Source organism: Desmodus rotundus, chromosome 2 (assembly GCF_022682495.2).
Source record: "Desmodus rotundus isolate HL8 chromosome 2, HLdesRot8A.1, whole genome shotgun sequence".
NCBI classification, from domain to species: domain Eukaryota; kingdom Metazoa; phylum Chordata; class Mammalia; order Chiroptera; family Phyllostomidae; genus Desmodus; species Desmodus rotundus.
This window is the reverse complement of record NC_071388.1, coordinates 187237225-187262842: the sequence shown is the minus strand read 5'-3', so window position 1 is coordinate 187262842 and position 25618 is coordinate 187237225. Positions and strand designations below refer to the sequence as shown.

Genomic DNA, 25618 nt, shown 5'->3' with positions numbered 1-25618 from the left:
CGGCGGGGAGAAGGTGCTCCCCACGTAGACAGCGTCAGTCTGGACCCCAAACGGACTTGCAGTGAGTGGCTCACACCCAGGTAGTTTCCCGTGTGCTTACTCTTGAGAGGGTCGTTATTAATACTAGTGACCTACTTCACAGTGTTTGCATGACAATTAAATGAGATAATGACAAAGTCAGAGAAACCTTTATTGGCTGTACAGAATTACACAAATGACAGTAAGTTTGGTATTTACAGAATTCCTTCCTACACTCTCGAATTCAATGCATAGTTGTTAATATGCAAAGCCTATTACAAAATACTCGGTAATTAATTGGCAGCTGAAGAGAAAATAATGAAAAGGAAGCAACAACAAATCTTAAAATTTTCCTACAGAGGATTAAAGAAAATAATAAATACAGCGGCCCACTTCAGTCACAATAAAGCCTAAAGAAAATTAAGAAGTTGAATAATTAGGCGTCAGGCACCATCCCACTTCCTCTTTCTTAAATCTATACTTGGCCGGGCTTGTCATACCCAGTGGTTTTCACCTGTTTCCTGAATAACTGGATAAGACCTTTTTCCCTTACAGCTAATGAACGTCCCAATTCAACCGTGCCCCCAACACTCCAGACCTCCGTTCCCTCTTCACATTGTCTCTCCATAGAGCTTATAAAACATGTCTCCAAAATTCTTTGACAATCTTCCCATTGAGGGTGGGGTCATGTCTCCTCCCCTTGATTCTGACCTCTGTGACTGCTTGACCTAAAAAATACAGAACTGAACCTTAACCTTAAGAAACTGGCAGCTTCCACTTCTAGGCACTCACTTTCACTCTTGAAACTTAGCCGCCATGATCTTACGGAAGTCCAATAGAGAAGCTCCCAGAGAGACAACTGCAGACCTCAGCTCTCAACTGTAACGGAATTCCAGGGAACAACCAGCACCAGCTCAGCAGTCATACGACAAATGGATCCTCTAGCCCAAGTTGAGCTGCCTCGCTATTGCTATGTGGAGCAGAGATGAGCCCTGCCCAAATTACAGATTTTGAGCCAATAAACAGTCGTAGTTACTTTACATCATTAGTTTGGGGGTAGCCTGTTATGCAGTAATAACTAAATACCACCTCACCATCAAACTACTATTCCTATGGTCTCAAAACCTCACCTACAAAAGCTCATATGGAGAGGCAAAGGATGCAGAATAGTCAATACAATATTTGAAGGAGAAGAAAAAAGATGGAAGACTGATGCTACCTGACTTTCAAACTTATTGTAAAGCTGTAGTAATCACGACACTGTGGTATAGGTGCCCTGGCTGGTGTAGCTCAGTGGATTGAGCGTGGGCCTGTGAACCAAAGGGTCACCAGTTTGATTCCAGTCAGGGCACATGCCTGGGTTGTGGGCCACACTCCCAGTAGGGGGTGAGCAAGAGGAAACCACACATTGATGTTTCTCTCCCTCTTTCCTTCCCTTTCCCAGCTCTCTAAAAATAAATAAATAAAATCTTTTTTAAAAATTAAAAAGACAGTGTGGTATAGGTGAAAGAATAGACACATAGATTAATGGAAAAAAACAGAGAGCCCAGAAATAAACGCACATAAGTATAGTCACTGATCTTTGACAAAGGGCCAAAAGTAACACAATGGACCAAAGACAGTCTTTGTAACAAATGGTGGTGGGACAACTGAACACCCACATGCAAAGCGTGAATCTAGACACAGACCTTACGACTTTTACAAGAATTAACTCTGTGTGGATCACCGACCTAAATGTAAAACACAAAGCTATTAAAGCTCCTAGGAAATAACACAGGAGAAAACCCCAATGACCTCGAGTATTGTGATGCCTTTTTAGATTCCACTTTAAAGAGTCAATCCCACGAAAGAAATAATTGACAAGCTGGCCTTCATTAACATTTAAAATTTCTGTTCTGCAGAATATCAAGAGAGTTAGAATATAATCCAGAAACCAGGATACAATATTTCAAAAGACTCTTACCCAAAATATACAAAGAACTCTTAAAACTCAACAATAAGAAACGAGCAATCCAATTAAAATATGGGCCAAAGACATTAACAGACACCTCAGCAAAGAAGATGCACAGAGGGCAAATAAGCATATGAAAAGATGCTTATTCCACGTCATAGGTCATCAGGGAAATGCAAATTAAAGCGAGAAGGAGGTACCACTCCTTGCCTATTAGAATAGCCAAAATCCAGAACACCAAGCCTAGGCCCGTGTGGGGGCAGGGCTACCTGAGACATCTCTGTACCTTCCTCTCCACTTGGTTGTAAACGTCAAACCACTCTTTTAAAAAAAAATCTCATCTAATTGTTAGCATAAGAACAGTTTGGTTCCATTAATTGCTAGGTCCCTTGTGGGCCAGATTCAATCCTTTCCAAACGTTGACTGGACAGAAATGCCTTTTTGCTCCTAAAACTCTATTATTTTCTCCCTAACATGATACAGCTTTCTCAGAGTTGACTCATTCTTCTGTCAAAAACTTCCGAAACTTGTGATTCTTCTCTAGAAATGCCATAGACTCACAAAATGCTAGTATTTGAAAAATCTTCCCATTTCTTTCCAATAATTAAATCACTCTTACAAATCTATAGCCACACTTCCACTATAAAAAAATATAGTGATGAAAATATCGCTGCTTCAGTACATGGTGAGATTTACATGGAAAACATTTGATTGGACTATCCAATACCATGGATTAAAAGGCAATAATTGACTGACTATAATTAGTGACTATATTTATATTATCATAAATAACAACTCAGTGTTCTACATTTTACCAGTTTTATTCATTAAATGTGTATCCTGCAAAATATTTGTATCAGCACAAAATCCTGGTCCCCCGCACAACTCTAAAAGGCAGGCAAACCGAGGCACCCATTTTAAGGATGGCACCCAGTTGGATAAGGAACCTGTACCTCAGAAGCTAAGGGACTTGCAGAAGGACACACCGCCGCAGGGGGAGCCTTCAACTTGGGTCTCGTTTCCACAGGTGTCATTTTTCTTACCGCCCTCTCCCACCCTGACGTCACGCGTGTCAGCATTTGGAGGGAACCCTGCAGATCCACGAAGGGCCTTCTCATTCCTCTTCTAATTTCCTCACAGAGATGACTTCCCAGTACAACCACGTCTCTGAAAGTGGTCCTTATCAAACCAAGGGGTCAGTCGCCTTTCAGGCAGTGTGATTTGGCCACGGCCGATTTATTTTGGTTCTTTCCACACAGGGAGCCATATGCTCTCAGGAATGTAGCAAATTACACTAAGAAGAGAAATTTAACCTAAATAAGAAAAGGAAGGGCACCTTAACTGGAGGATGGATTAAGAAAAAACATTGAAAATTTTAATGTAGTTCTTTCTCTCTCTCTTAAAAAAAAGTGTAAGAAACCTTAAAGAAAATAATTTGATTAAGACTTTTAAGACTTAGGGAAGCGTGACAGTTTGTTAGCAATTTATACGAGGTCTGTCTAGACACTAAAGCTCACTGTAAGAAGTAAATATTGGTTTTTAAAAAAGGAAACAGAACATGTTATTTTTGCCCTAAGGAATTTATACAACAAAGCAGAATATCAACATAGAGAAAAGCATGTATTACAAAAATAGCCACAGGCTGCAGAGTGAGGAGTGATCGGTTGGGGGCTGAGGTTCTTTGAAGAGGTTTTCAGGAGGTGAGAAGATGCGCAAAGCTTCTCAGGTGATTGGTGAAGGAACAGGGCATTTATGTGTTTTGTGTGACGTGAACTCACCAAGAAGCTGGGTGTGTTATATAATAATATAGGTATATTATGCAATGTATCGCTATAAGGAAACAGGAAGAAAACTGCCTTGCTGGTAAGAATGGCAAGGTGAGAAGTAACAGCAGCTGGGAGTCCAGTTACCTGGCTGAGATACGGAATTTGGAATGACACGGTGGCCGCTCATGCCCACTGCAAAGCTGATGCATGAAAATGTTTTTGCAGGGAAAAGCAATGTTCCGTTGCCCAGTGTAGAACAAAATGCAGTGAGGAAGAACCAGGGAGCTACACACCAGGGACTGTGCTGGCACCAGACTTCAGGTGGAACACTCCTGCCCTGTCCCCAATGTGTTCCCAAGAGGAAGCCGCAGAAACAGTGGAAGTCCACTTACCCCTGTGTTTTGAGGGTGGGGAGGATTTCTAGAGGGAACGTGGGAACCGAGTGTGAAGAATGATGTGTGTGAGTCGAGGGAGGACGTGAAGAGGCCATTTCAGAACAGTGAGAAAAGCCTATGCGGGGGTGGGGGAGTGCAGGAGAGCCCAACAGCCCAGGAATATCTGCCGTGAGGACCATGAACATATGAAGCAGGAAAATACACAGGAAGGGAGAGTGTTCAGAGACAAGGTGGAAAAAGATATTATCGCCACTTGGTCACTGACTAGCATGGGGGGGGGGGCAGTAAAAGGAAGGATGGGGTTTTTTAAAAATTCCCTTCTGCAAATCCTGGGACCAAAAAATGGGAATAGTGTTGGCAGGAAAGGGTGCTGGTTTTGCATGTCGAGCAGCAGGCGGGGAGCAGGCGGGGACTACACAGAGTGTGGAAGTGGAGAGTGGGACTAGGACGAGTGAAGGCAGATTTAGTAGAAACTCAGACCCTCAGGGGGTAAATTACTTGAATAAGGTCAACGTATGTGGGAATGTAAGTGACTTCCTCGCAGATCGCGTTCACACATGCAATCACCCGAGCGTGTCATCGGCCTGCGCGCACCTCCTGCAGGCATTTGGAGTCCGAGGGCTGAATGAGCGGACTGTTGGCCAGCGGGTCTACTGACTCTGGGAAATCATATCCAGCTGGTCTCTATTCTGGAACTACGCAGTCACCACTTCTCAAATATTTAGTAAGAGCTACTATGAAATTTGCTATCATTTTCTCCGCAAAACTGTTTTGCTTATATACAGAAAAGTTCAAGAGATACAAATACATCTGGTTAAATATTTGTCTAGATATTGAGTATTTTTTGATAAAAGACTATCTTGATTAGTTGAATATAACATATACATATCATGTTTCCAATAAAATATAAATAGGCTTTAGAAATTAAAGAAACTATTTTTAGTAATTATATACTAAACCCTCTCTGACCTAAACTGGAAAACACTTAGGTAAAATTAAGTTACTGTCTGATTTTATCATGTCTAAAACAATTTTTTTCCTAAATTAATCAATTAATCAATGGGATCTGTATAAAAATTATAGATAATATAATAAACCTAATACCAAAGTAACCATTAGTAAAATTTATTCTGAACCATTTCTTAGAGATCTGGGTAATGTTGCTATTTTTACTGTCCCCAGGCTAAACTAGACATCTTTAAAAAAGAGAGATTCTAATGAGAAATTCAAATATTTGCTCTTTCTGCAAATAGAATATCCTATTGCAGAGTAAACAGATACATCCTTTCATTTCAGGTAGCCCCAAATGATTAATTTAATAACAGGGCAGGATTTTTTGTGGGTTCTTCTCAGGATATTATAATATTGTAAAAACGAAAAGTACTAAAATCAATTCTACCATTTGCATTTTGAAGAATTTGGGTTACTATTTAGAATTTACATTTTGTGTTGTTTGCAACAAACAAGTAGTCTACTAGCCTCTGGACTTGTAACCAACCACTACAGGCTAACATTTATTTTACTGAGCTATAAACCTCAGTGTTATCGGCAAAACAAAACAGGTCAAACAACTAATGAAAGCAGCTGGAGATGTAGGAAGAGTTTAACTTTCCAGGTAATTTTTTTTTTAACCAGAGATCTATTGAATACAGTTGTATTTTCTGTGGGATGATTGAAGAAAGTTTAGGGCTCCAGGGACAGAGCATCAGTATAAAGGGATGGAGGGATATTACCATAGAGGTTTGCAGCTCCACTCTGCATGCAGGGAAGAAAAAGGTGAGCAGCAGGCCTGCAAACTTCTATCAGAGAGGAAAGAGAAACCTCCAATCTCCTTGTAAACATGCCAGGCAGGGGGTCCCCAGGCCACCATCTTCACTCTGGACCATTTGCTAGAGGGACACATAATACTCAGAAGCTGTTACACTCATGGTTACAGCTCATTACAGTGAAAGGATACAGATTGAATTCAACACAGGGAAAAGGCACGGGGGGGTCAAGTGCAGGAGAAACCAACCTCATGCTTAATTCTCCCAGCAATGACACACAACCACTCACGCAAAGCGCTGCCAGCCGGGGGAGCTCACCCAGGCTTTGGTGTCCAGGGATTTTATTGACCTGACCTACTCTAGCCTTCCCCCTACCTCAAGCAAAAAGACATTCACCAAAGATCCCATTGTTAGCATAAACTATCTGGTCAAACTGAGGCCAGCAAGGCCTTGGCAGACAAAACCACTTGTCCAGCAGAGTATTTATTGCAAGGACTCCGAGGTCATCCCCCAGGGGCCAGCCGAGGGCCAGTCCTGAGGACTGACTTTTCTTGGCAGAGTTTGAGCAACCCAGCCTTGCTGAGTTAACTCTGTCTCACATGCATGCTAATGAGCAGACCTCCCAGTAAGCTCGCTAGCGGCCTTTCCTAGGGAGGGAACGATAATGGAAAGTCTCTATCTCTACAGTGCTGTTAAGAGGATGTATCTCAACCATGTACATTTATTGTAAATAAACTTAGCATTTGCAGATTTATGGGTGTATGGTTTGCTACAAAATGAGGGCTGATCATGCCGACAGTCAGTCTGTGAGTATGAAGAAGCTATGGTCCATTACCAAGACTACTTCTTTGTTTGGACAATGTATCTGCATACGTCGCTTACATAGAAACTTGTCTGTTAACTCTAAAGCCAGGCCTTGGCAGGGTAGTTCAGTTGGTTAGTGCATTGTTCCAATACACCAAGGTTGTGGGTTTGATCCCCAGTCAGGGCACATACTAGAAGCAACCAATGAATGAATCAATACATGGAACAAAAAATTGATGTTTCTCTCTCTCCCTAAAAATCAATCAAGAAATTTTTTTAAAAAAATCGAAAACCAAAGCTCACTGAACTCCATGAGAATATGGCCATTTTAGGAGCCGTGCTGAGTGGTCTCAGAATTCTCCAAGAAAAGACTGTTTTATTTGTGCCCGGTGTTGGCCTAACCCTTGAGTCATCCCTCAGGTTTGGTGCTGGTCAAGAGCTAGAATTCCAGAGGATTTAATGGGATTATTCAAGCCTTTCCTGTGTTATCACCAGGGACTCAGGGCTGCCGGACAGCTCTACTCTGCCTTCAGACTCAAGCTGTTCCAGGCATCTATCAAATGGCGCCAAATCAAGGGAGCAATAAATTAATCAGTAATATAACAACTTTGGGGAAGAGAGAAGTCCCTATAAACTTATCTACCAGAACGGTCTAATCACATTCCAAGCCATATCCATATGCCCCATAACTACACTCTAAAATGACTCTCAAATAAGCAACACCAGAGTGTGATTGTCTTGGACCCCCCTTCCACAGGTCCTATCTGAGAACACCCATCCAGCTCATTCAGTAAATGGTCATGGTGACTGGAGATGGGTGGAATCTTGATCACGGCTCCTACGAACAATACACACTCCGACCAGCAGTGACTGTAAGCCCGAGGCAGTGTGTTGGTTTCTTTTTGGCATGAGACAGGTGTTTCATTTACATGGCCATTCTGGCGTCGGTGGAGCCTTAGGAGAATATCAAGCAGTGCTAAGGATGACTCTATCTACCGAAAATTAAGAAACATCACTATTTCGTTGAGGATAATGAAGGTGTATCTGCTCTAGGACTTAGAATACTTCTGAGAGACAAAGAAACTAATATTTTTTTACTAAATGCAACTAAATTTTTTACTCAATTTAGGTAGTAAATTCAGGTTTTTTCCATGATATCTGTGGCTTAAGAAATACTAAGAATCAAAGACCCAAAAAAGCAATTTTTTTATGCTTGATTTTATTTTTCAGCTGGATGAATAAATCTTTCTAGTAACAAATCACATATAGTATTATTATTCACTGGATAATAAATATTTACTTTCAATAAACATATTCTGATATGCAGTATTTGGAGACCAAATATGTAAATATCCTCTCAAAGACAAAACTGAAAATAATTTGTGCACTGACTGGGTGGTTCAGTTGGTTGGTCGCGTAAACCGGACGATCGCAGGTCCCTTCCCGGTCAGGGCGCACGCCTGGGCTGCAGGTTCGGTCCCCGTCAGGACGCATGCGAGAGGCAACCAAATCGACGATCCTCTCTCACGTCGACGTTTCTCTCCCTCCCTTTCTCCTTCCCTTCCCCTCTCTCTAAAAACAAATAAATAAATAAATGTAAATTTTTAAAAAATTATTTGCTTCAACAAATATTTATTAAGCACTTACTATATGTACCAGGTGTTTTTTTAGGTTGTAGCAATATCATAATTAATTAAATAAAAAATTATAATACTAAATTAAGATCCTCCCAAGGATCTTAAAATTTTGCTCACTGATGGTTTGCAATAAAACATCAATGTCTGGCGCACTGTATTAGAGAGAACGGGAGCGCCAGCTGAACGATGATTCACAACTTCCCCCTCATGGGTCACACACAGCCTCGACTCGAAGGGAGGGGGCTATTCCCAAGTCCACACAATGGCAAAACCTACAAGCTAGCATGAGCTCAATTCCATTTACAGGCTAGAAATCAAAAGATGCATTTAATCATCAGTCCTCCGGTGCTTCTGTTATCTCTTGGCATTTATAAGAGTTAAGAAACTACCCAGGTTTCTGTACTCGGAACTGGCAGTAATCTATCAGTGATTAAATCAATTAAGTAAAACACTGGCAGGAGCTAAAAGTAAGCAGAAAGAAGAATTTTAATGAAATAGAGCGTAATGCTGTCGAGCTGCACCAAGGAGTGCCATCTATTGGAGATTTTTCTCCCGAATAAATAGCGTGTGTGCATGTACACACACACTCGCTTTCCACGTATACTCTGTAAAGCATGGCAGACATCTGACGTTCCGAGTAAGGGGAAATAAATGACTAGAAATTTAGTCTTTTCCAATACCTTGAATACACTTTAATGCTTAAATTCAGAGATGATTTTTACTGCTTAAATTCATCTTCCCATTATGAACACCTCTTATTATTAACCAGAATCTCTTGATTCTTAGAAGGCAGCAAAGATGTTGATGCTAAGGTTACTTGAAATTCGGCACATTCATGCAAGGTTTGAATACTCTTTTATCGCCTTCCTCCGAGCGTGCTGTGCTCTGATGAGTCTGGCCTATGGGGCATTTGCTGCTCACGCCCGTGAGTGCATGCCTGGTATGGGGCCCCGGGTTAGTGTTCTCTCCCACGGTGTGGGTGCCGGCTGAAAATTATGGCTGCAGTTCCCGGGGGGGGGGGGGGGGGGGTGGGAATACTAATCCAACATCAGGAAAACAGAGTTCAGGGATACGGGCTGTGATTTGTTTTGTCTCGTATCCTAATAGTTTGGACACGGTCTTTAATAGTTTTGTTTCTACAGTCGTATTTATTTCACCATCTCTACTTTGCCTTAGAATTCTTATCCATCTATTCCAGAGCAATTACTATCAGCAATTAGCATTAGCAATTACTAATTATTATTTGGTGTTTCAAACCACACAACTTTTAAGGATGCATTTTATGCAAAAGATAGAGGATTTCAGGAGTTATGATATTTATGTTGCAACACAGGGTCAGTAGATAAATACGTAGGAAAAATAGGGAGATAAATACGTGACCTAACAGGTTACCCAAGTCTTGATTTAATGAGACTCAGAAGTAGACACAACAGAAGAAAGAAATCCCATGGCTGAAGGATGGCATGAAATGCCACCCAAGGTGGGACCTTCCCAAAACGACGTGTGGATATAGCTTCAGAAATGAGACGTGACGTGATGGGATGGGATGTGTGATGGGATGTGATGTGATGAGATGTGATGAGATGTGATGAGATGTGATATGATGTGATATGATGGGATGTGATGAGATGTGAAGAGACGAGATGAGACATGATGTGATGTGACGTGATGTGATGTGATGAGATGTGATGGGCTAGCTTTCAGTTAAAGCACTGAATTAACAATTTTTTTACATTAAATTGTTGTTGGGGACTATTTCTTATTGGAGAGGTAATGGAATGGTAAGATGTTGGGGAATTTACGCAACCTGCTTATCAAGTTCAGATTTAGAAAGCTTTCATTTCATCTCTCCCCACCTTCCCCAGAGGCCCTAGTCAACACTCCCCAAACTGAGTATCACGAGCCCCCACACTTTAACAGCTTTCTCCACATTATCATGTCCCGTTCTTACTGGCTTTCCCGACACAGTCAAACCCAGCAGCACAGCCTGCTTTGCTGTGAGGTGTCCAGCCATCTCTTTCCACTGATACAAATCCTTAGGAACCTCATCAAGCCTGACCTTCACCAAGAGACCTGCTCTAACCAGTCCAGCCTACCCGGAGCCCCCACTCTGCTAACTGCTGTTACACTTCTTTTTTCTGCCGCACATGCTATTTCTTGGCCTTGTGCTCCGTTGTTTGAGTATTCAGCTATTTTTCACATGGATATCTTCTCTGAAGTAAATTTTAGGTGGAAACACTCATTTGTTTCCTACTCCTGGCTTCTATATGAAGGGCCCTAACTAGAAAAAAATTCTGGCCTTTCCCCACGTCCCATTCTCTGCTTGCTCCTCCCAGACTGCTGCTTTCATCCTGGAAAACAGGCACTCGGCACGGAGATCTGTGCTAACCAGAGCATGCCGCTCCCCATGGACACTTCCTGTGCGTTGGGGTGAGGCCGCAACTCTCAGCAGAGCAGCGACAGCTAGCTGTTCTTGTCGCGGATCATCAACACCAGCCCTCTCGCTCATGCATGAGGTTTAAGTTTCGCCGTGGGCCATCGATGTTCCTCATTGCCTCGATGGAATGTCGTGTTTCCAGATTGTTTTCCTGGGATTATTTATAGCCCAGAAAAAATTAGCTAAAAAAACCCTGGTTTTCGAGGCCGCACAATAAAACCGGAATAAATCAAACTTTAGAGTGTTGTTAGAGTTGTCACTGAATGTAGCATAAGTTTTACAAGAATCATATTTAAACAATTAAGCATTTCTACCTTTTGAAACAATTCTACCAGAAAATGTAAGGAATTTCTTCTAAAATGCCTTGCAGTCCCTGATGATGTTATGATTTCTCTTCAGCTGTGTACAGCACTCTCCTAAATCTCTGCCTTGTAGCTACGTGTGAGCAATTGGGCAGACACACCAGATTCTTGGAGGAGGTCATTGAGAACATGTGACCACCAGCTGACACTGAAGCTGGACCTGGGCAATCAGAGGCTCCTTCCCCCGTCCCTGTCCTTGGACTGTACCTCTGCCCACTGTCCCTGGGGCTGCAGCCATTTGGGGGACACAGCCTCGGGACAAGAACGTGTCGTTGAGGTCACCTGGATGGTATCCGTGACTGCACCCAGGTAAGGCCTCTGTATGAACTCTCAGGATTCCGGCAGGTGGGTGCAGAGATCTACTATCTTGAGGCCTCACATGGCAGTTCCCTTGCTTAATAAAACTGCCAGCGGTCAATCCGGAGTGGTGTGCCTCTTTCTTTGGTCTCCGCTCGCCCTCTGTGTACGAGGGCCAGTTTCAGATTTCACCGGAAGTGCCCAGGTGGTGAAACAAAAGAGATACACCCTGCTTTACATCCATGGCCTTTGACAAATTCTGCCCAAGGTCTAAGAATCAACTGGTACATACTGTACATGTAATAAAAGGAAAATCACCCTTGCTTTAGATCCATATTACACTTAAAGAAATAAAAATATTTATTACATCTCACAATCTCTAACTACTTCCCTTGGAATAGTTTTCTCACTGATGAATTTTGAGACAACACACCAGCTTTACAGTCAAAAGAGCTGGTACAGAAACTGAGGCCATGGGTCAGCCCCAGATCCGCTCAGCATCAAACAGACTAGGGCCCAGGTAAAAAGGCAAAATAGACTAATAACAATAATCAGGGCTCCAGGGCTCCCAAGGGATAGTAATGGAAGGCAGAGCAAGGAGCTTGGCATGGAATCAACGCTGAGCCCAGGTTCCTACCAGGGCCCACTAACAGCATGAAGTGAACCTCAGGCAAACAGTATCCCGGTCAACACTGGGCTAATAAACCTCAAGTTGAGCTGGGCGATGTGGTGACTTGTAGAATCATCCAGGGGTCCAGAAGTACACAGTACTTCAGGGAAATCAAAACTTCCCTGAAATAGCTTAAGTTCTGCCTCTGTCTGATGGTTCAGTAGCTAGAGCAGAAAAGGGCCTAAAGGCTGAAGAATCCTTCTGTTTGAGAGCAGTAAATGAGATCAGACTCAGGAATGAGGTGGGATGGGCAAGCTGAAACAAAACTGTCCAACCTGTATTTCCTGTGTGCCTGCTCCATCCACACTCTCTGGGATGTATTACCTAGGCAATTCCTACATCGATCAGGACACTATCCATCTCTAAGGCTGTAGAGAGAGAGCATCAAAATAGCCAGTCTGGTTCTTCTTTTAAAAATCAAGTTTGTTAAAACCATTTTAGGAAACAGCTTGGCAATTCCTTACCATTTTAAACATACACTTACCTTGGGGCCTTGCCATTCCACTCCTCTGTGTTTACTTAATGAAGCAGCTATTATGCCCATTTTATAAACGAGTAAACCAAGGCTCCTTGAAGGGTCAGTGACTTGCCCAAGGTCACAGAGGTAATGTGTGGTGGGAGCTGAAATTGAAACTCGGGGGTGTTGTGGCATCTTCGCTACCAAACCTGGCATTCCATTACATCATGGATCCTCCTAAAAAAAAAAAACAAAACAAAACCACACAGATTTCAGCCCAAGGTTACCTTAGAAAGGAAGTAGTCAGAAAAATGAAAGGGCATCTTCTCTTAATACCTCATAATTAAGTAAACCATATTTTTCTATTTTCATCATAGTGATTTTAATAGCATTCAGGTATTTCTTATTTTATTAAAATATTTGCATATTTGATAGGCCAAATGCATTATATTTCTGAAAATATTTTGCTAGAGCTTTATGGAAACCAAGTTCTCATTTCAAGACTGGGGAAGAGCGAACCATGGCCACTTGGTTAGCTGTTGTCCTAAGTTAAACAAGACTTTTTTGTCATGGATAACGATTTTACATGCATTTCCAGTTTGTTTGCTAGCAAATATTAAGATCTCCATGTAGAACCTTTCTTTAATAATTTCTCTAGTCTCTCTCAGGTTTAATGCTCATTTCTAGAGAATAGAGCAATGACTAAAAATAGGTTCTGTGGTCCTATATTATTATGCTGGTAAACAAATTGGAAATGAATGTAAAATTGTTTTCCAGTAAAGAAGAAACAAAAACAGTTATACACTTTGATTAATACAAGCAGACCAGGGATTTCATCTCTACTAAAAGATGGAAGTCGCACATGGCTTGGGAGGGATGACAGTTTTCCAGAACAAAACTGCTGACTGCAGCAAAGGAGTGGTTCACACCCTGTGTGGTAACAGCTGGTTAGAATGCAAAGAGGAAGCAGAGAAAAGGCGTGTAAGGTGCTGCTGGCGTTACCTCTGTGGGAGAGGAAGTGGCTGTTACTGAGTCGTACTGAAACAGAAATGACTTTTCACTGGAGAAGAGGGTCTTCTTGGTCTGTGAGCCATTATTTTCAGTAAGTCCTTGCCAAGTATGTGGGTCAAAAGAGAAAAAAAAAGGAAAAGTTCCAAAATGGATTCAATTATAAACCAGGTTCTGATTTACTTTCATAGTCCTAACTTAGCACTAAATGCATGCTTGTGAATTCAGGGCTTAAATTAACAGGAACCTAATATAAATCCAGCAATAATTCTTTAATAATTTGTCTGCTTTCTGCCTTCCTGTATTTTTCCATGTCATTCTGAAATTCTTGAATTTTCATGAGGAGCCCATTATATTTTCAACATGTACATTTATATTTTTTTACTCACCATAACATTTGCATGAAAGACTTGGGTTGACAGTTTTAAAATATTTGCTATCAGCTTTTAAATCCACGGAGCAGTGGAAACTAGGAAAGTAAACACACACCAGATACCCTGCAGACTCAGTTTTGCCTGGAAACCCCTGAATGGCATGGCCACTGAGTGGGCTTTATAATAAAATAAACAAAAACATCCAAATTGTTAGAGTTCAAGTCCTTCTTAGGTACAAAGGAAGGAGAGCGGCTCTATCTAGGGGAACAAACATGTCTGATTGAGTTTTCCCCCTTTTAACCTGAATTCCTGGTTTTATGTGCATAGACAGCACATTTAAAAAAAAAAAAAAATCACGTGTTCCCATGTCCTGAGTCCCTGAGCAGGGAGGGGAGGCATTAAGTGCTGGAGGTTGTCACCTGGTAAAGGTACCTCCCTCACCAGAAAGAGGCGTTTCCCTTTAAAAGGGTGAGGATGGGAGCCTATTGTGGGAAAGATGGGAGTTGGAGGGCTGCTGAGAGCGCAGAGCCCTGGATGTAAACATGGACAAGGCGCGAGCTAACACTGAGATCAGGAATCAAAACACTACGTCACTGAGTGTAAACCAGATTGTAATGGGCGGTCTGGATGAATGTCTCCTTTTTTCTTACTTAATTGCCTGTGTGGGTTGGGGAGTAAGTCCGAAAACAACAGTTAAAACCCTGTGGGCACTCTTCCCAATCAATGTACAGATTGCAAATGAGCTTCTGTGGATCGATTCTTGTGGTAACATGGAATTTCAACTTCAAACAAGAGAATTTTACAAAAAATATTAAAGCTTCAAACAAAGCCTAATGAAAAATCACATGTTGGCCAGGCCTGGTTTTATTTCTATGTACAAAATACTTCAGAATATAACCAGGCATTTTGATTTAAATAAGAACAATTGTAAAATAATATGGACAATAAAATTCTTTCTCAGGCTTACCTGGTTGGTTTTCTTTATAATACTTTTTAAAGTGCCGATTTACATCGAAAAGCATAGTCTTTCAAGCAGTACCATTTCACACTCTATTAAGTTGGCAAAAAATGCATCCATCACTGACTGAAAAACACAGGAACCACCCAAAGGCTAAATGTTAATATGGTGGAGTTGGCTGCTGTTGCAATGTATGGGATGGCAACAAAAGCATTAATAATTCCTTTTAGAATTTTTAGTGCCTAAATATTGTGTCAGACTCTTACTGGCTTTAAGTAACAGGCCACACCCAGGTCACCTGGTGGGCATTTATGTCTATATGCGTGAAAGAAAATCCTTAGTCTATTTGGACTGCAGGGAGAACCAGTGAGGCATCCCCGCCCTGAGTGGCAGCTCAGGCCCTGGAGAAGCACTGGAGACGTGGGCATCCTATCACCACCTCAGAAGCCAGCTTCCTCTCACTCCCTAGTCTACTGAGCCCATCCTACTCATGACCTGACTTTCCACTCAGTTTCTCCCCCGTGTCTCAACTTATACACACAGTCCCACTTCTACTACCTTCTCTGGAAACTGACATGACCGAGAAAGAGCATTTGATTGGATCCACTAGGCTCCACCCAACAGGGAGCTTTTCTATTGGACAGAATCCTCCTAGCCAGGTGAGTTCTACACTTCTAGCCTATGCAGAGGGCTGCTTTGGGCATAAAGGATTGGATCCAATCACAAACATTACAATAACTGAGTCATCTGACAAAAGACATAGCAGTTTATTCAGAAGGAACTGTGGCTACTTAATAGTAGCACTCTGTGCCTAGTGCCATGGCCTTGTCTGTAGTTCAACTGCAAAAAACTGTAATCGAAGACACAGACATGAGTAAGGAAAGATCCCTGGCTTCATAAAGCAGTCTCAAACTATTAATATGTTTTTAATGGGATTACACTTAGGTGTCTTCATAAAGTTTTTGAGTTATGAATCTGCCTTAGCTTAGAGAATCTCCTTCCCTGGGCTATTCAGCACATCCAACAAGAAATGCTTGAAACTTCATGTTCATGTTGAACTTTCTTCTCCCTGACTTTCACAAAGAAGACTGTGTCAAGTACACATTTACTGAAAAAACAAGATTTTTATAGCTAGTATTCTCTAAAATTAGAAAAGTAAAAACAGATCTTTTATGGATTCACCTAAATGTACCATTCTTCCAATCAGCAAATTTGTCATGTTGCTTATTGAATAAACATGTTTGTTGACTGAATCAGTGAAGGTATTATTTGGATTTAGTTGCTTTTAAAAATAAAAGTCATTTCAATTTTAACCAGTAATGAACATGCACTTAAGCTATTAGATTTCACAGGTGTGCTAAACCCAAGGTGACCTTCACAGGAGCAGTCAGTGGGGAGAGAAAGCAGCCTGCAGTGGGGAGGTGTGGTCAGTGTGAGGGAGCGATGGATGTGACATTTGCCTTCTCAAACTCTGTAATGGTAGAGGAAAGACAAGATTACTGGGTTAGGGAAGGCTGAGGGAGAAAGCTGTGATTCTAATTGGAACTGCAACATGCCAATATACTGAAAGAGTCAATACAACAGAAGAAGCTAAAGGCATAAGGCTACTTTTTAGAGAAAGTCCTAGCAGGAGATAGGAGAGTAAGGAATTAAGAATAAAAGAAGGGAGTTCATCTTGGAGAGGAGAATGAACTCTCTCCTTCAGGATGAGGTTGAAAGTATACAGATGAGTTGAGAAATAAATTCACATAGTAAGTTAAAAATAGTATACTTATGTAAATAAATAATACTGTACTATCTGACAAGGCATGAAATTTCACATGAACTGTAAAAGTAACATTTGCTTGGACTTAGGATTTATCTTATTCTAAAAATGACACATTGTTGCTGCCCTGAAAACAATCAATCATATTCTTCATTTAAACATAACGTACACATCATTCGGTCAACAGCAGGGGCTGTCAATTCTCAGCGTGCGATTTTTAAATCAGCAAGTGCTGTAGCAAATATAATTAGCAAAATCAAAATTGGTAAATCTCACTGCTCAGCTAAGCACAAAAGTTTCCAGATCATCAATTTATTCATAGACTGCAACCTAAGTTAATATGCTCTCAGTCAAAAAGAGCTTAAATTATACACAATTTAGGTTTTCTCTGGTTAAACTTCGTTAGAAGCGGAACAAAGTATTTTTAGAATCATCCAGCTATTGACAATTTTCCCTGTGAGTCTGCATACACACACTCACACACACAGAGCAATTTGAGAAAATGTTGCAAAATTAAACAAGAACTGAAAACCAAAGTGACATGAAGCTAAATAGCCATGGACTGACTGAATCCAGGGAAACCCTCTGTTCATGAGGTGGTTCATAGCCACTAGGATAGAGCAGAAGAGTGTTGCTGACTGTGAACAGCACACACCATGCTGATGAGAAGGAGCAAATAAAAATCCCACTCCTGGATCAAGAAACTGTGGTACACTTACACAATGGAATACTACGCAGAAGAAAGAGAGGAGGAGCCCCTAGCCTTCGTGACAGCACGGATGGAACTGGAGAGCATTATGCTAAGTGAAGTAAGCCAGGCTGTGAGGGACAAATACCATATGATCTCACCTCTAAGTGGAACATAATCAACAAACCAACAAGTAAGCAAAATGGAACCAGAGACACTGAAATAAAGAACAAATTGACAGTGACCAGAGGGGCTGGGGGAGAGGAATAACAGGGAAAAAGGGGAAGGGTCAAGAATCGTGTATAAAGGACACATGGACAGAGACAACAGGGAGAGGGGAAGATTGAATGTGAGAAGTGGGGGTGGGGGGGTCGGTAAGGCAGGGGAGAGTAAGGGGGGGGAAATGGGGACAACTGTAATTGAACAATAAAAGAATTAAAATAAAAAAAATTAATAGAAAGGAAAAAATCCCACTCCTATGGTAGCCAGCCGGAATGTCCTAGAGAGCAGGTTCCAGGCTTGGGTTAAGGCCGCTTTCCATCAGAGCTGAAGATCTTGGGTTTCTCAGAGCCGTCTCATTCAGCTTATTCAGTGTCACCCACAATTGCATTCACTTGGACAGACAGAAGCAAGCAGTCCTCTGACATTGAGTAATTCCTGTGATTTCCAGCCAAGAGCATTTAGAGATGAACACAGAAATGACTCAACAGGGCCCTTACACCATGGCAGTGTGACCAGACAAAACACGTCCCTGGAGGAACCGCTGCTAGTACACAGGGTGTGCTCCTGTTAGCAGCTTGAGCTGGGCTCTCCGAAGGAGCAGCTGTGATGACATCATGTCACAGTTTGGTGCTTTAAGTAATATGCCTGGGGATGATGACCATGTCAGAGTCTGGGGGCTGGAGCTGCCAGGTGGGTTTTTCCTAGATGAAGCGGCAAGCTAGCAGCGGAAATGCCCATCCAATTCTATGTAGAAGAATCGAGAAGTACCCACCAAACTCTGCTGCCGGTAGCTGAAGGACCATTAGTTATACCCAGGGATTCTTGAACAACCTTGATGTTATGCAGCTCTTTGAAGATGGGAAGCTGAAAGGTGAAGCAGATGGCAACTCCGGGAGTCAGTGTCTGCGCTCCCCGGAGCGTGTGCTGGCCAGGTGCTAATGATACCTGTGTACAGGGTCGTAACTACCCGGTGGCACCGCAAGGCACGTTTCTGCATACTGAAGTTAATTAATACTTCTCTCCCTGCCGATGCTATTGTCTATTCTAATTTGTCGCAGACAGGCGGACTTGGTAAGTAGAAGAGACTGGATATCTGAAAGTCATAGAATACTTCAGCCAACAAGCACATGAAAATAATGCCAACATCATCAGTCATGAGAGAAATTCAGATGAAAGCCACACGACATTACCTCGCCTCCACGAGGATGGCCACCATTACATAAACAGTAAATGCTGGAGAGGACGCGGGCACACTGGAACCCTGGGCTCCGCCGCTGGCACTGTGAAAGAGCGCAGCTCCTGTGGAAAACCGCATGGAGTTTTCTCAAAGGGTTAAAAAATGAAACCACCAGGATTCAGCAACCCCACTCTATGTATTTGCCCCCAAAACTGTTTTTTAATGATCTTAAAGATAGATTTGCACTCCCGTGTTCAGAGCCAAGAGGTGCAAATAATCCAAACGTCCACTGATGATGAATTTTTTAAATGTACATACCTACAATAAAATATCATTCAACCTTAAAAATGGCAGGAAAAGTTACATGAATGAACCCTGAGGACATTATGCTAAGTGACATAAGCCCGTCACAAAAAGACAAATATTTATGATTCCATTTATAATGAAGAATCTAACAGAGTCAAATTCCTGGCAACAGGAAGTACAATGGTGGCTTCCAGGGGCTGGGTGAGGGGTAAAGAACTGTTTAATAGGTATAGTTTGTTTTGCAAGATGAGAAAGTTCTAGAGATCTATTGCACAGTGTGAATATATCGAACACTACTGAGCCACGTACTTAAAAATGGTTAAGATGAATAGTTTTGTTATTTTGTAGCACAAATTTTAAAATCAGGTTTTAAAAAACTTAAGTTTTGTTAAGAATTACTCCAGGAACTCCCTAAGAAATTAATTGCCGACACAAATTAATTTAGGGGGGTGGGGACAGAGAGCTCAGTGCCTGGTATCTAAGCCTGCGCCTCTTCCTCCTTGGCCAGGGAAAAGCCAAGAGGCGGTGCCAGGGCCCCCAGGGGCGGAGCCACCCCCGGTCCAGTGGCTCTGCCTTCGGCCAGGTGAGTTCAAGCACCCTGAGGTGGGCGGCAGCGGCCACAGCCCCAGGTTACACCAGAGTGAGACCCACTGTACGTAAACTCAGACCACAGGGAAGAAGTTAAGGCAAACTCAGCATTACCAGCAGAAAAGGCTGGGCAGCTTGTTACTGGTGGAAGGGACCCACAAACTCAGGACCCCCTTTCTGGGATGCAAGGAGAAGGGCTATTTATTAGTGAAAGACAAATTCTCAGAAAACGAAGCGGGAGAGAAGAAGCAGAGGGGCCTGTGACCAGGGGCCAGTCTTGCACGCCATGTTAATTTCCTCAAACAGATTTAAAACTAAGTGAAGCTGATTCTCAGTTTATTGTAAGTCTTCTTTATTTACAGTATAAGTCTTTAAAAGGTCAAGGGGTTTTCTCTTAAATAACATGTTAATCATATAAAACAGCTGGAACCAAAGTAGAGAACTATATACAATATAATACATTAGGTATTTTCAACATTGCTAATTGAATTTTTCATACTAAGTTAAAAGAGGCTATTATGATTTACAATATCATTTCTCTAGTTAAAATTAAACCTGTCAAAAAACATAATGTACATTTTTTACAAAACCAACACAGAAGCATTAATAAAATGCTCATGATTGTAATTTTAATTTTTCTATAATACAGTGCACCCATGTTACAAAAGCAAACAAAAAAAGGCATTGCACTAGATGCTTGGAATACTGAGTGAGTCGGTATGTTAACACTTGAGGAACAATGAACGGCCTGATGTGTTCCACCAACAGGCTCATCCATGGTCGTTTCCACTCTATTAACTAAGCAGACTTTCTACAGATAGATTACTTTCCTTGGCAGCTTTATACAAGCCCATTGCGAGTGGGTAAAATGCCAAGGAGAAGCTGATGCCACAAAAACCAACAGAACCCTACTATTTACACCGGCCAATATAAGCCAAGCTAGAAAACCAGTCACTGCTGGACCAAGGAGAAAATTGTGAGCAGGACATTTAACAGGAAATTTTGAATATCTATAAATTTAAAATATCTAGTAGACTACAAAAGGCTTTGCAACAGCTTATTCCCCGTATTTTTCCTAGGCTTAGGTAAGAAAAAGGTAAATCCTTTTTATTTTTTAATAAAGTTTTGATGGCATCAAAAAGCTTCAAATTACTTACAAATTTTTACACAGTGCAGCGTTTACATAGTTTTCATGTGCTACTATCACTTATTTTCAGGATTCGTATTTTATTTTCAGGAAGAAAGTATTATGGTTTCTTCCATATTCTTAACTTTTCAGCATTAATATTATCCAGGCCTTGAAAGGGAATTCAAGAGGGAAAGCCACCCAACGCTTAACAGCGAGCAGCACGGCGTTTGAAACGCCCTGTATGTGTGGGTGGCCTGCACAAGAGCAGCAAGGGCCGGGGACACAGTGCCGCCACTCACAGCACATTACGTTTTGTACTCCCCGTTCATTACAACAGTTTTAAAGGGGCAGATCATGCTTGAAGGCAGCGAGTACTGCTTCAGATTATATTATATGGGAATTTTTTTCAGCCACAAAAGTATCTAAGAGGCAGCAGTACTTAAAAATATAGTTCTTCAAGTCATGGGCAAGGAAAACAAAATCAGCAAGAAACATAATTATCGTCAGGGAGCTATTCCGGTGGAGGATCCAAGGTGTACACAAGGTATTGAGACTAAAACAAAGACCCACCTGATTACAGCTGGGGGAGCCACCTGCTACAGGGGGTGTTCGGGGGGTGGGGGCACAGGGGGGCAGGAAATGGACTAGAAATACCCCAAAGTATCCTGACAGAAAAAATGAACGGAGAGTCTAACAGTGTTTGCATTCAAAATGAGATGCAAAATCCACTGTTCCGGGACACAGAAGTTAATGTTCCGCTACGTTTTACTCCTGGACAACTTCCTCACTCGTCTTTGATGTCAAAACTGAAATCACCGGTGCTCTGTATGTTTGCAAAAGGCACACCCCACGTGGTGATGTTTTTAAATGCTTATCATTAGATCAGTCATAAGTCCTTGGTCAACCTGTTTCGGATTCCAAACGAATCACGTTTCTAGGAAGCACCATACACCAAACGAATGTTTTCATTCTCTAAAGCAAACTTCGCAAATGTTCCCATTTCATGTCCTATAGTCTGTAACTGGAATGCATCCAGATTCCTTTTTCTTCTCATACGAAGCCTAAAAGCAGAGTAGAACTCTCCCCAAATTATCCTTATTGTGCAAAGCAGCTCAGAGGAAATATTCAGGGTCATGTTACTACATTTAGTACTTCTGATCACTTTTAAACAACCTCTCTGTTAAACAAGAAATTCCTTACTAAGAATATTTTATCTTTTAACATTTCTCAGTAGTCAGAACTGGCCTAGAAACTGGTACAGAGTTAGAAGACAGGGATGTCCACCCTGAAAATGTCTTAATCACAGAGATGTCACTTAAACTGCTGGTTACATTGAAAAGACACTCTGCCTCTTTCACCCTCTTTCTTGGATTGGGCTTAATTTATTTTTTACATTTAAAAAAACCCTCTTCGTTAATCATTCTTCCTGTGGGAATTTAGCCATTGTAGACTCATTTACTAATGTTGCCCCTGAAAATCAGGGGGAAAAACCTAGATGAAGAGAACGTGCAGATAAGTGCTGTTTAACATATCAACTACACAAAAGTTGTAAACAAGCTTAAAAATCACTCCAGAAAATAAGGCTCAACGTTGATGGCAGTGGCCTCCTGTCACCCACGGAGAAGTAAAGGCAGAACCTGGAAACCAGGGCCAGACACGGCACATGGCAAATTCCTCTGTAAGACAAAAACAGATTGTGTCAATCTGTTTAACTGGCCATTAATAGAATGATTCAGAATTTTTTAAAGGTTTCAGAAATTCTGATAATAGGCAACATTAAACTGTTACATAAGAAGGAAACAAAAATCAGCAGCTCTACAAACACTTTGTAAGTGAAGAGTGCGTCAAACGTGGTGCTAAGGGAGTCCCGAGACTGGTTTCTCCACAGGACGGTCAGTGAGCTCACAGCCCATTTTTCACCCTGTCCCCTCATCTCTAACCAACATTTGTCCTTAGCCCTTTGAAATGTGTCTGCATTTTTGCTGAAGTGAAAAAGTGTTCACGCAACTTTCCAAACTAGGGATAGCCAATTTGCAGGTGTCAAAATCCCAAATGCAAATCCATGGCATCTCCACCCTTCAGGTACAGATGGCCTGCCTGCACAAAAGCAGAACTGAAAGGCCTTGGCCAACAGTGGGGAATGTGACAAAGAAAGAAAACATAGCTTATTTTTGGCCCTTTTCTCCAGCCCCCTTTGCTTCATGGTCCATTTCAAAGTGAGTGCTTCGCTTCAGCAGTTCAGCCCTAACCCAGTCCAGTGGTCCGGTACCATCAAGAAATACTTGTCCATCGCTTCACAAAACCGACTCCTGTATAGCTCTGGAGAGACCACAGTTGGCATTTTACCTGAAATTATGAAAGAGAAAAGGGAAAAGAAAACTGTTACGTAAATGATCAGGCAACTGACTTCCGCAGCAATGTCCTTTCACGCAAACTGCCATAAAGACACACGCACCCGGCAGTCTCGGAAAGGGCAGGCTGCTGTTCACCGAGCCCCGACACAGGGCAGGGTCTTCCTGGCGGGAGCTGCTATTTTAAAAGAGCAGCTCTTGCCTCCAGAGAAGTGTGAAGCACAAAGGGGCTGGCAGCGCTCAGAGAACTCAGAAGCTTTCAAGTGTTAATTAAAGAGAACCTCTTACTGAGAACCTCTGGCCTTTTTTTTAACTTTTCATTTTTAGAACCTCTGGCATTTTAACACAAATTTAAACATGGTATTTCCCCACCTAAACAACTATCTCTAAAAAATAAACAAACAAATAAATAACTACCTGTATTATTCAATCATTTTGGAGATGAGAACATCAGAGATAACTACTTGTATTTTTGGAATTAAAAAAGTATCCATTTTTTAAAATGTTAACTGACAAGGAAAACATGAAAATAGTTTAAAGAGCAAACAAAACAATAATTCTGCTCACCTTGTCCTCCTAAAATTCCTGTTGATTTCACAACCATTTCAAGCTTTTTGTCCCACGTAAATGTTCGAATATAATCTGTTACAGGGAGCAATAGCAGCAATAAAGTTGTATCAATAAATATAAGCAAGTGACCAGAGTAATTACTATTACTTCCGACACTTAACATTTTCTGAGCGCCGGCAATATGCCAGCTGCCCTCCGAAGGGTCTTCCCCGTGTTATTCCCTTTAGCCTCGCAGCAGCCTCCCAGGGCTTCATTTCTAAGTGACTTTTTGAATATGGATATTTTGGTAAAGATGATGAAAACGGAAATGAAGAAACTGAGTAGAAGGTACTATTTATATAATCGAATTTTAAAACTATTATTTTTAAATTATTCAATGAAGCTTGATGAATATATTCAGTGAAGTATTAGTACACCAGGTTTTCATTACAACCTTCAAATTGGACTCTGGTTTCCACTGTGAACTGTAAGTACAGTATGCTTATTGACTTACCTATAATTCCAACAACCAGCTCATTGCTGGTGTCATCTCGCCCGACCAGAAGAGAATAATCTATAATGAGGTGGCTGGAAAGGAAGTGCGCGTCGCTGCGGATGGAGGCTCTCAGCACAGCTTTGGAATGAGAGCGGATATACAGGGGGTTGTCTCGAACCATCTTTAAAAGATTCTCATCCAGCAGGACTACATCACAACTCTCTTTCCCAGTATCGGTTTTCACATTTCTGTTCCTAAGTGAACCCTTCAAATCAAAAACCTGGCACAAAAAAAATTTTGTCAATTATTTATTTGAGTTGCTACCAATGATTAATGTAATTAAATTAAAAAGCAGAAAGGTTCACTATAGTCACTACCATTATATGTACTTCTAAATTTAAAAACTTAACATGTCATTAAATGCATAATACATAAAATACACATGATATAATTGTATCATATGAAATGAATACCAAGCACTCAGTTACTAAAACATTTCCAAAGTAACTCAACCATTTAATCAACTTTAAGAAACATTAACAGCCCTGGCTGGTGTGGCTCAGTGGATTGAGTGCTGGCCAGTGAACCAAAGGGTCACCAGTTCAATTCCGAGTAGGGACACATGCCTGAGTTGCAGGCCAGGTCCCCAGTTGGGGGCACGTGAGAAACAACCCACACATTAATGTTTCACTCCCTCTTTCTCCTTCCCCTCCCCTCCGAAAATAAATAAAATCTTTTTTTTAAAAGGGGTCAATTAAAAAAAAGAAAGAAGAAAGAAACATTAACAAGTAACTCCAAAAATATGTCACTGGATTGAAGTACAGTTTAAAAACCAGATGCAAATAGTCTTAGGAAACTTAAAGTCTTGATACCAAAACTCCATGCAATTACTTATAGCCATGGAGAAGCAACAGCCTCTCTCTCTGGGAATTTGGGGGTGGTGGCAAAGGTCAGGGGGCTTGGACACTAGACCAGTGCAACCTGAAGTGTATTGGACAGATCACTGCTTGTCCGTTGGTCCTGGCTCAGGATGACAGGAGGAACTCGTGCTGGAACACAAGTCAATTACATCAGGAAGCACGCTGTGTAGTTCAGCAATGGTTTTTCTCACAGCCGGACACTCTCAATGAAGAAAGTGGGGCCTTGAATTACATTCTAGTACAAGCTCCTTATCTTACCACAGACTGGGAACAGTCCAAGGACCAGCACTTTAGCGTATCATTCTGGAATGCAGATCAACCTGAGTTCTAGAAATATTTGTGTGACCGTCATAAAGCACTTAATTTCAGTGGGCCTCCGTTTCTGCATGTTCAAAACTGAGATGGGGGAAGTAGGTCTGCCTTCTCACTCTGCCATTCTATGTTTCTAGGATATTGGAGATGTTAAATTTTAAGAGCAGTCCACAATATTCCTCTTTATTCTTCCGTACAGGGTTAAACAAGTCCAA

The 25618-nt window shown here is 41.6% G+C and overlaps 1 protein-coding gene across 2 annotated transcripts in view; it reads right to left on the bottom strand.

Annotated features, from left to right (window-relative positions):
- Positions 1 to 7918: 7918 nt before the first annotated feature.
- Positions 7919 to 25618, bottom strand: part of PIKFYVE (phosphoinositide kinase, FYVE-type zinc finger containing) — an 87303-nt gene continuing 69603 nt past the window's right edge. Inside the window, exons 41-45 of one of the 2 annotated variants that reach the window (XR_008426209.1) lie at positions 24190 to 24451; positions 23694 to 23768; positions 18766 to 23121; positions 12588 to 12797; positions 7919 to 8272 (exon numbers count right to left, since the gene is read on the bottom strand). Coding sequence is in view for 1 of the 2 variants with exons in the window: in XM_045198079.3 (XP_045054014.2) it covers positions 23006 to 23121; positions 23694 to 23768; positions 24190 to 24451 (453 nt within the window). In the remaining variant the exon portion in view is untranslated. Of the gene's footprint in view, positions 8273 to 12587; positions 12798 to 18628; positions 23122 to 23693; positions 23769 to 24189; positions 24452 to 25618 lie in introns of those variants that run through there. The other variant, XM_045198079.3, reaches the window with a different exon arrangement.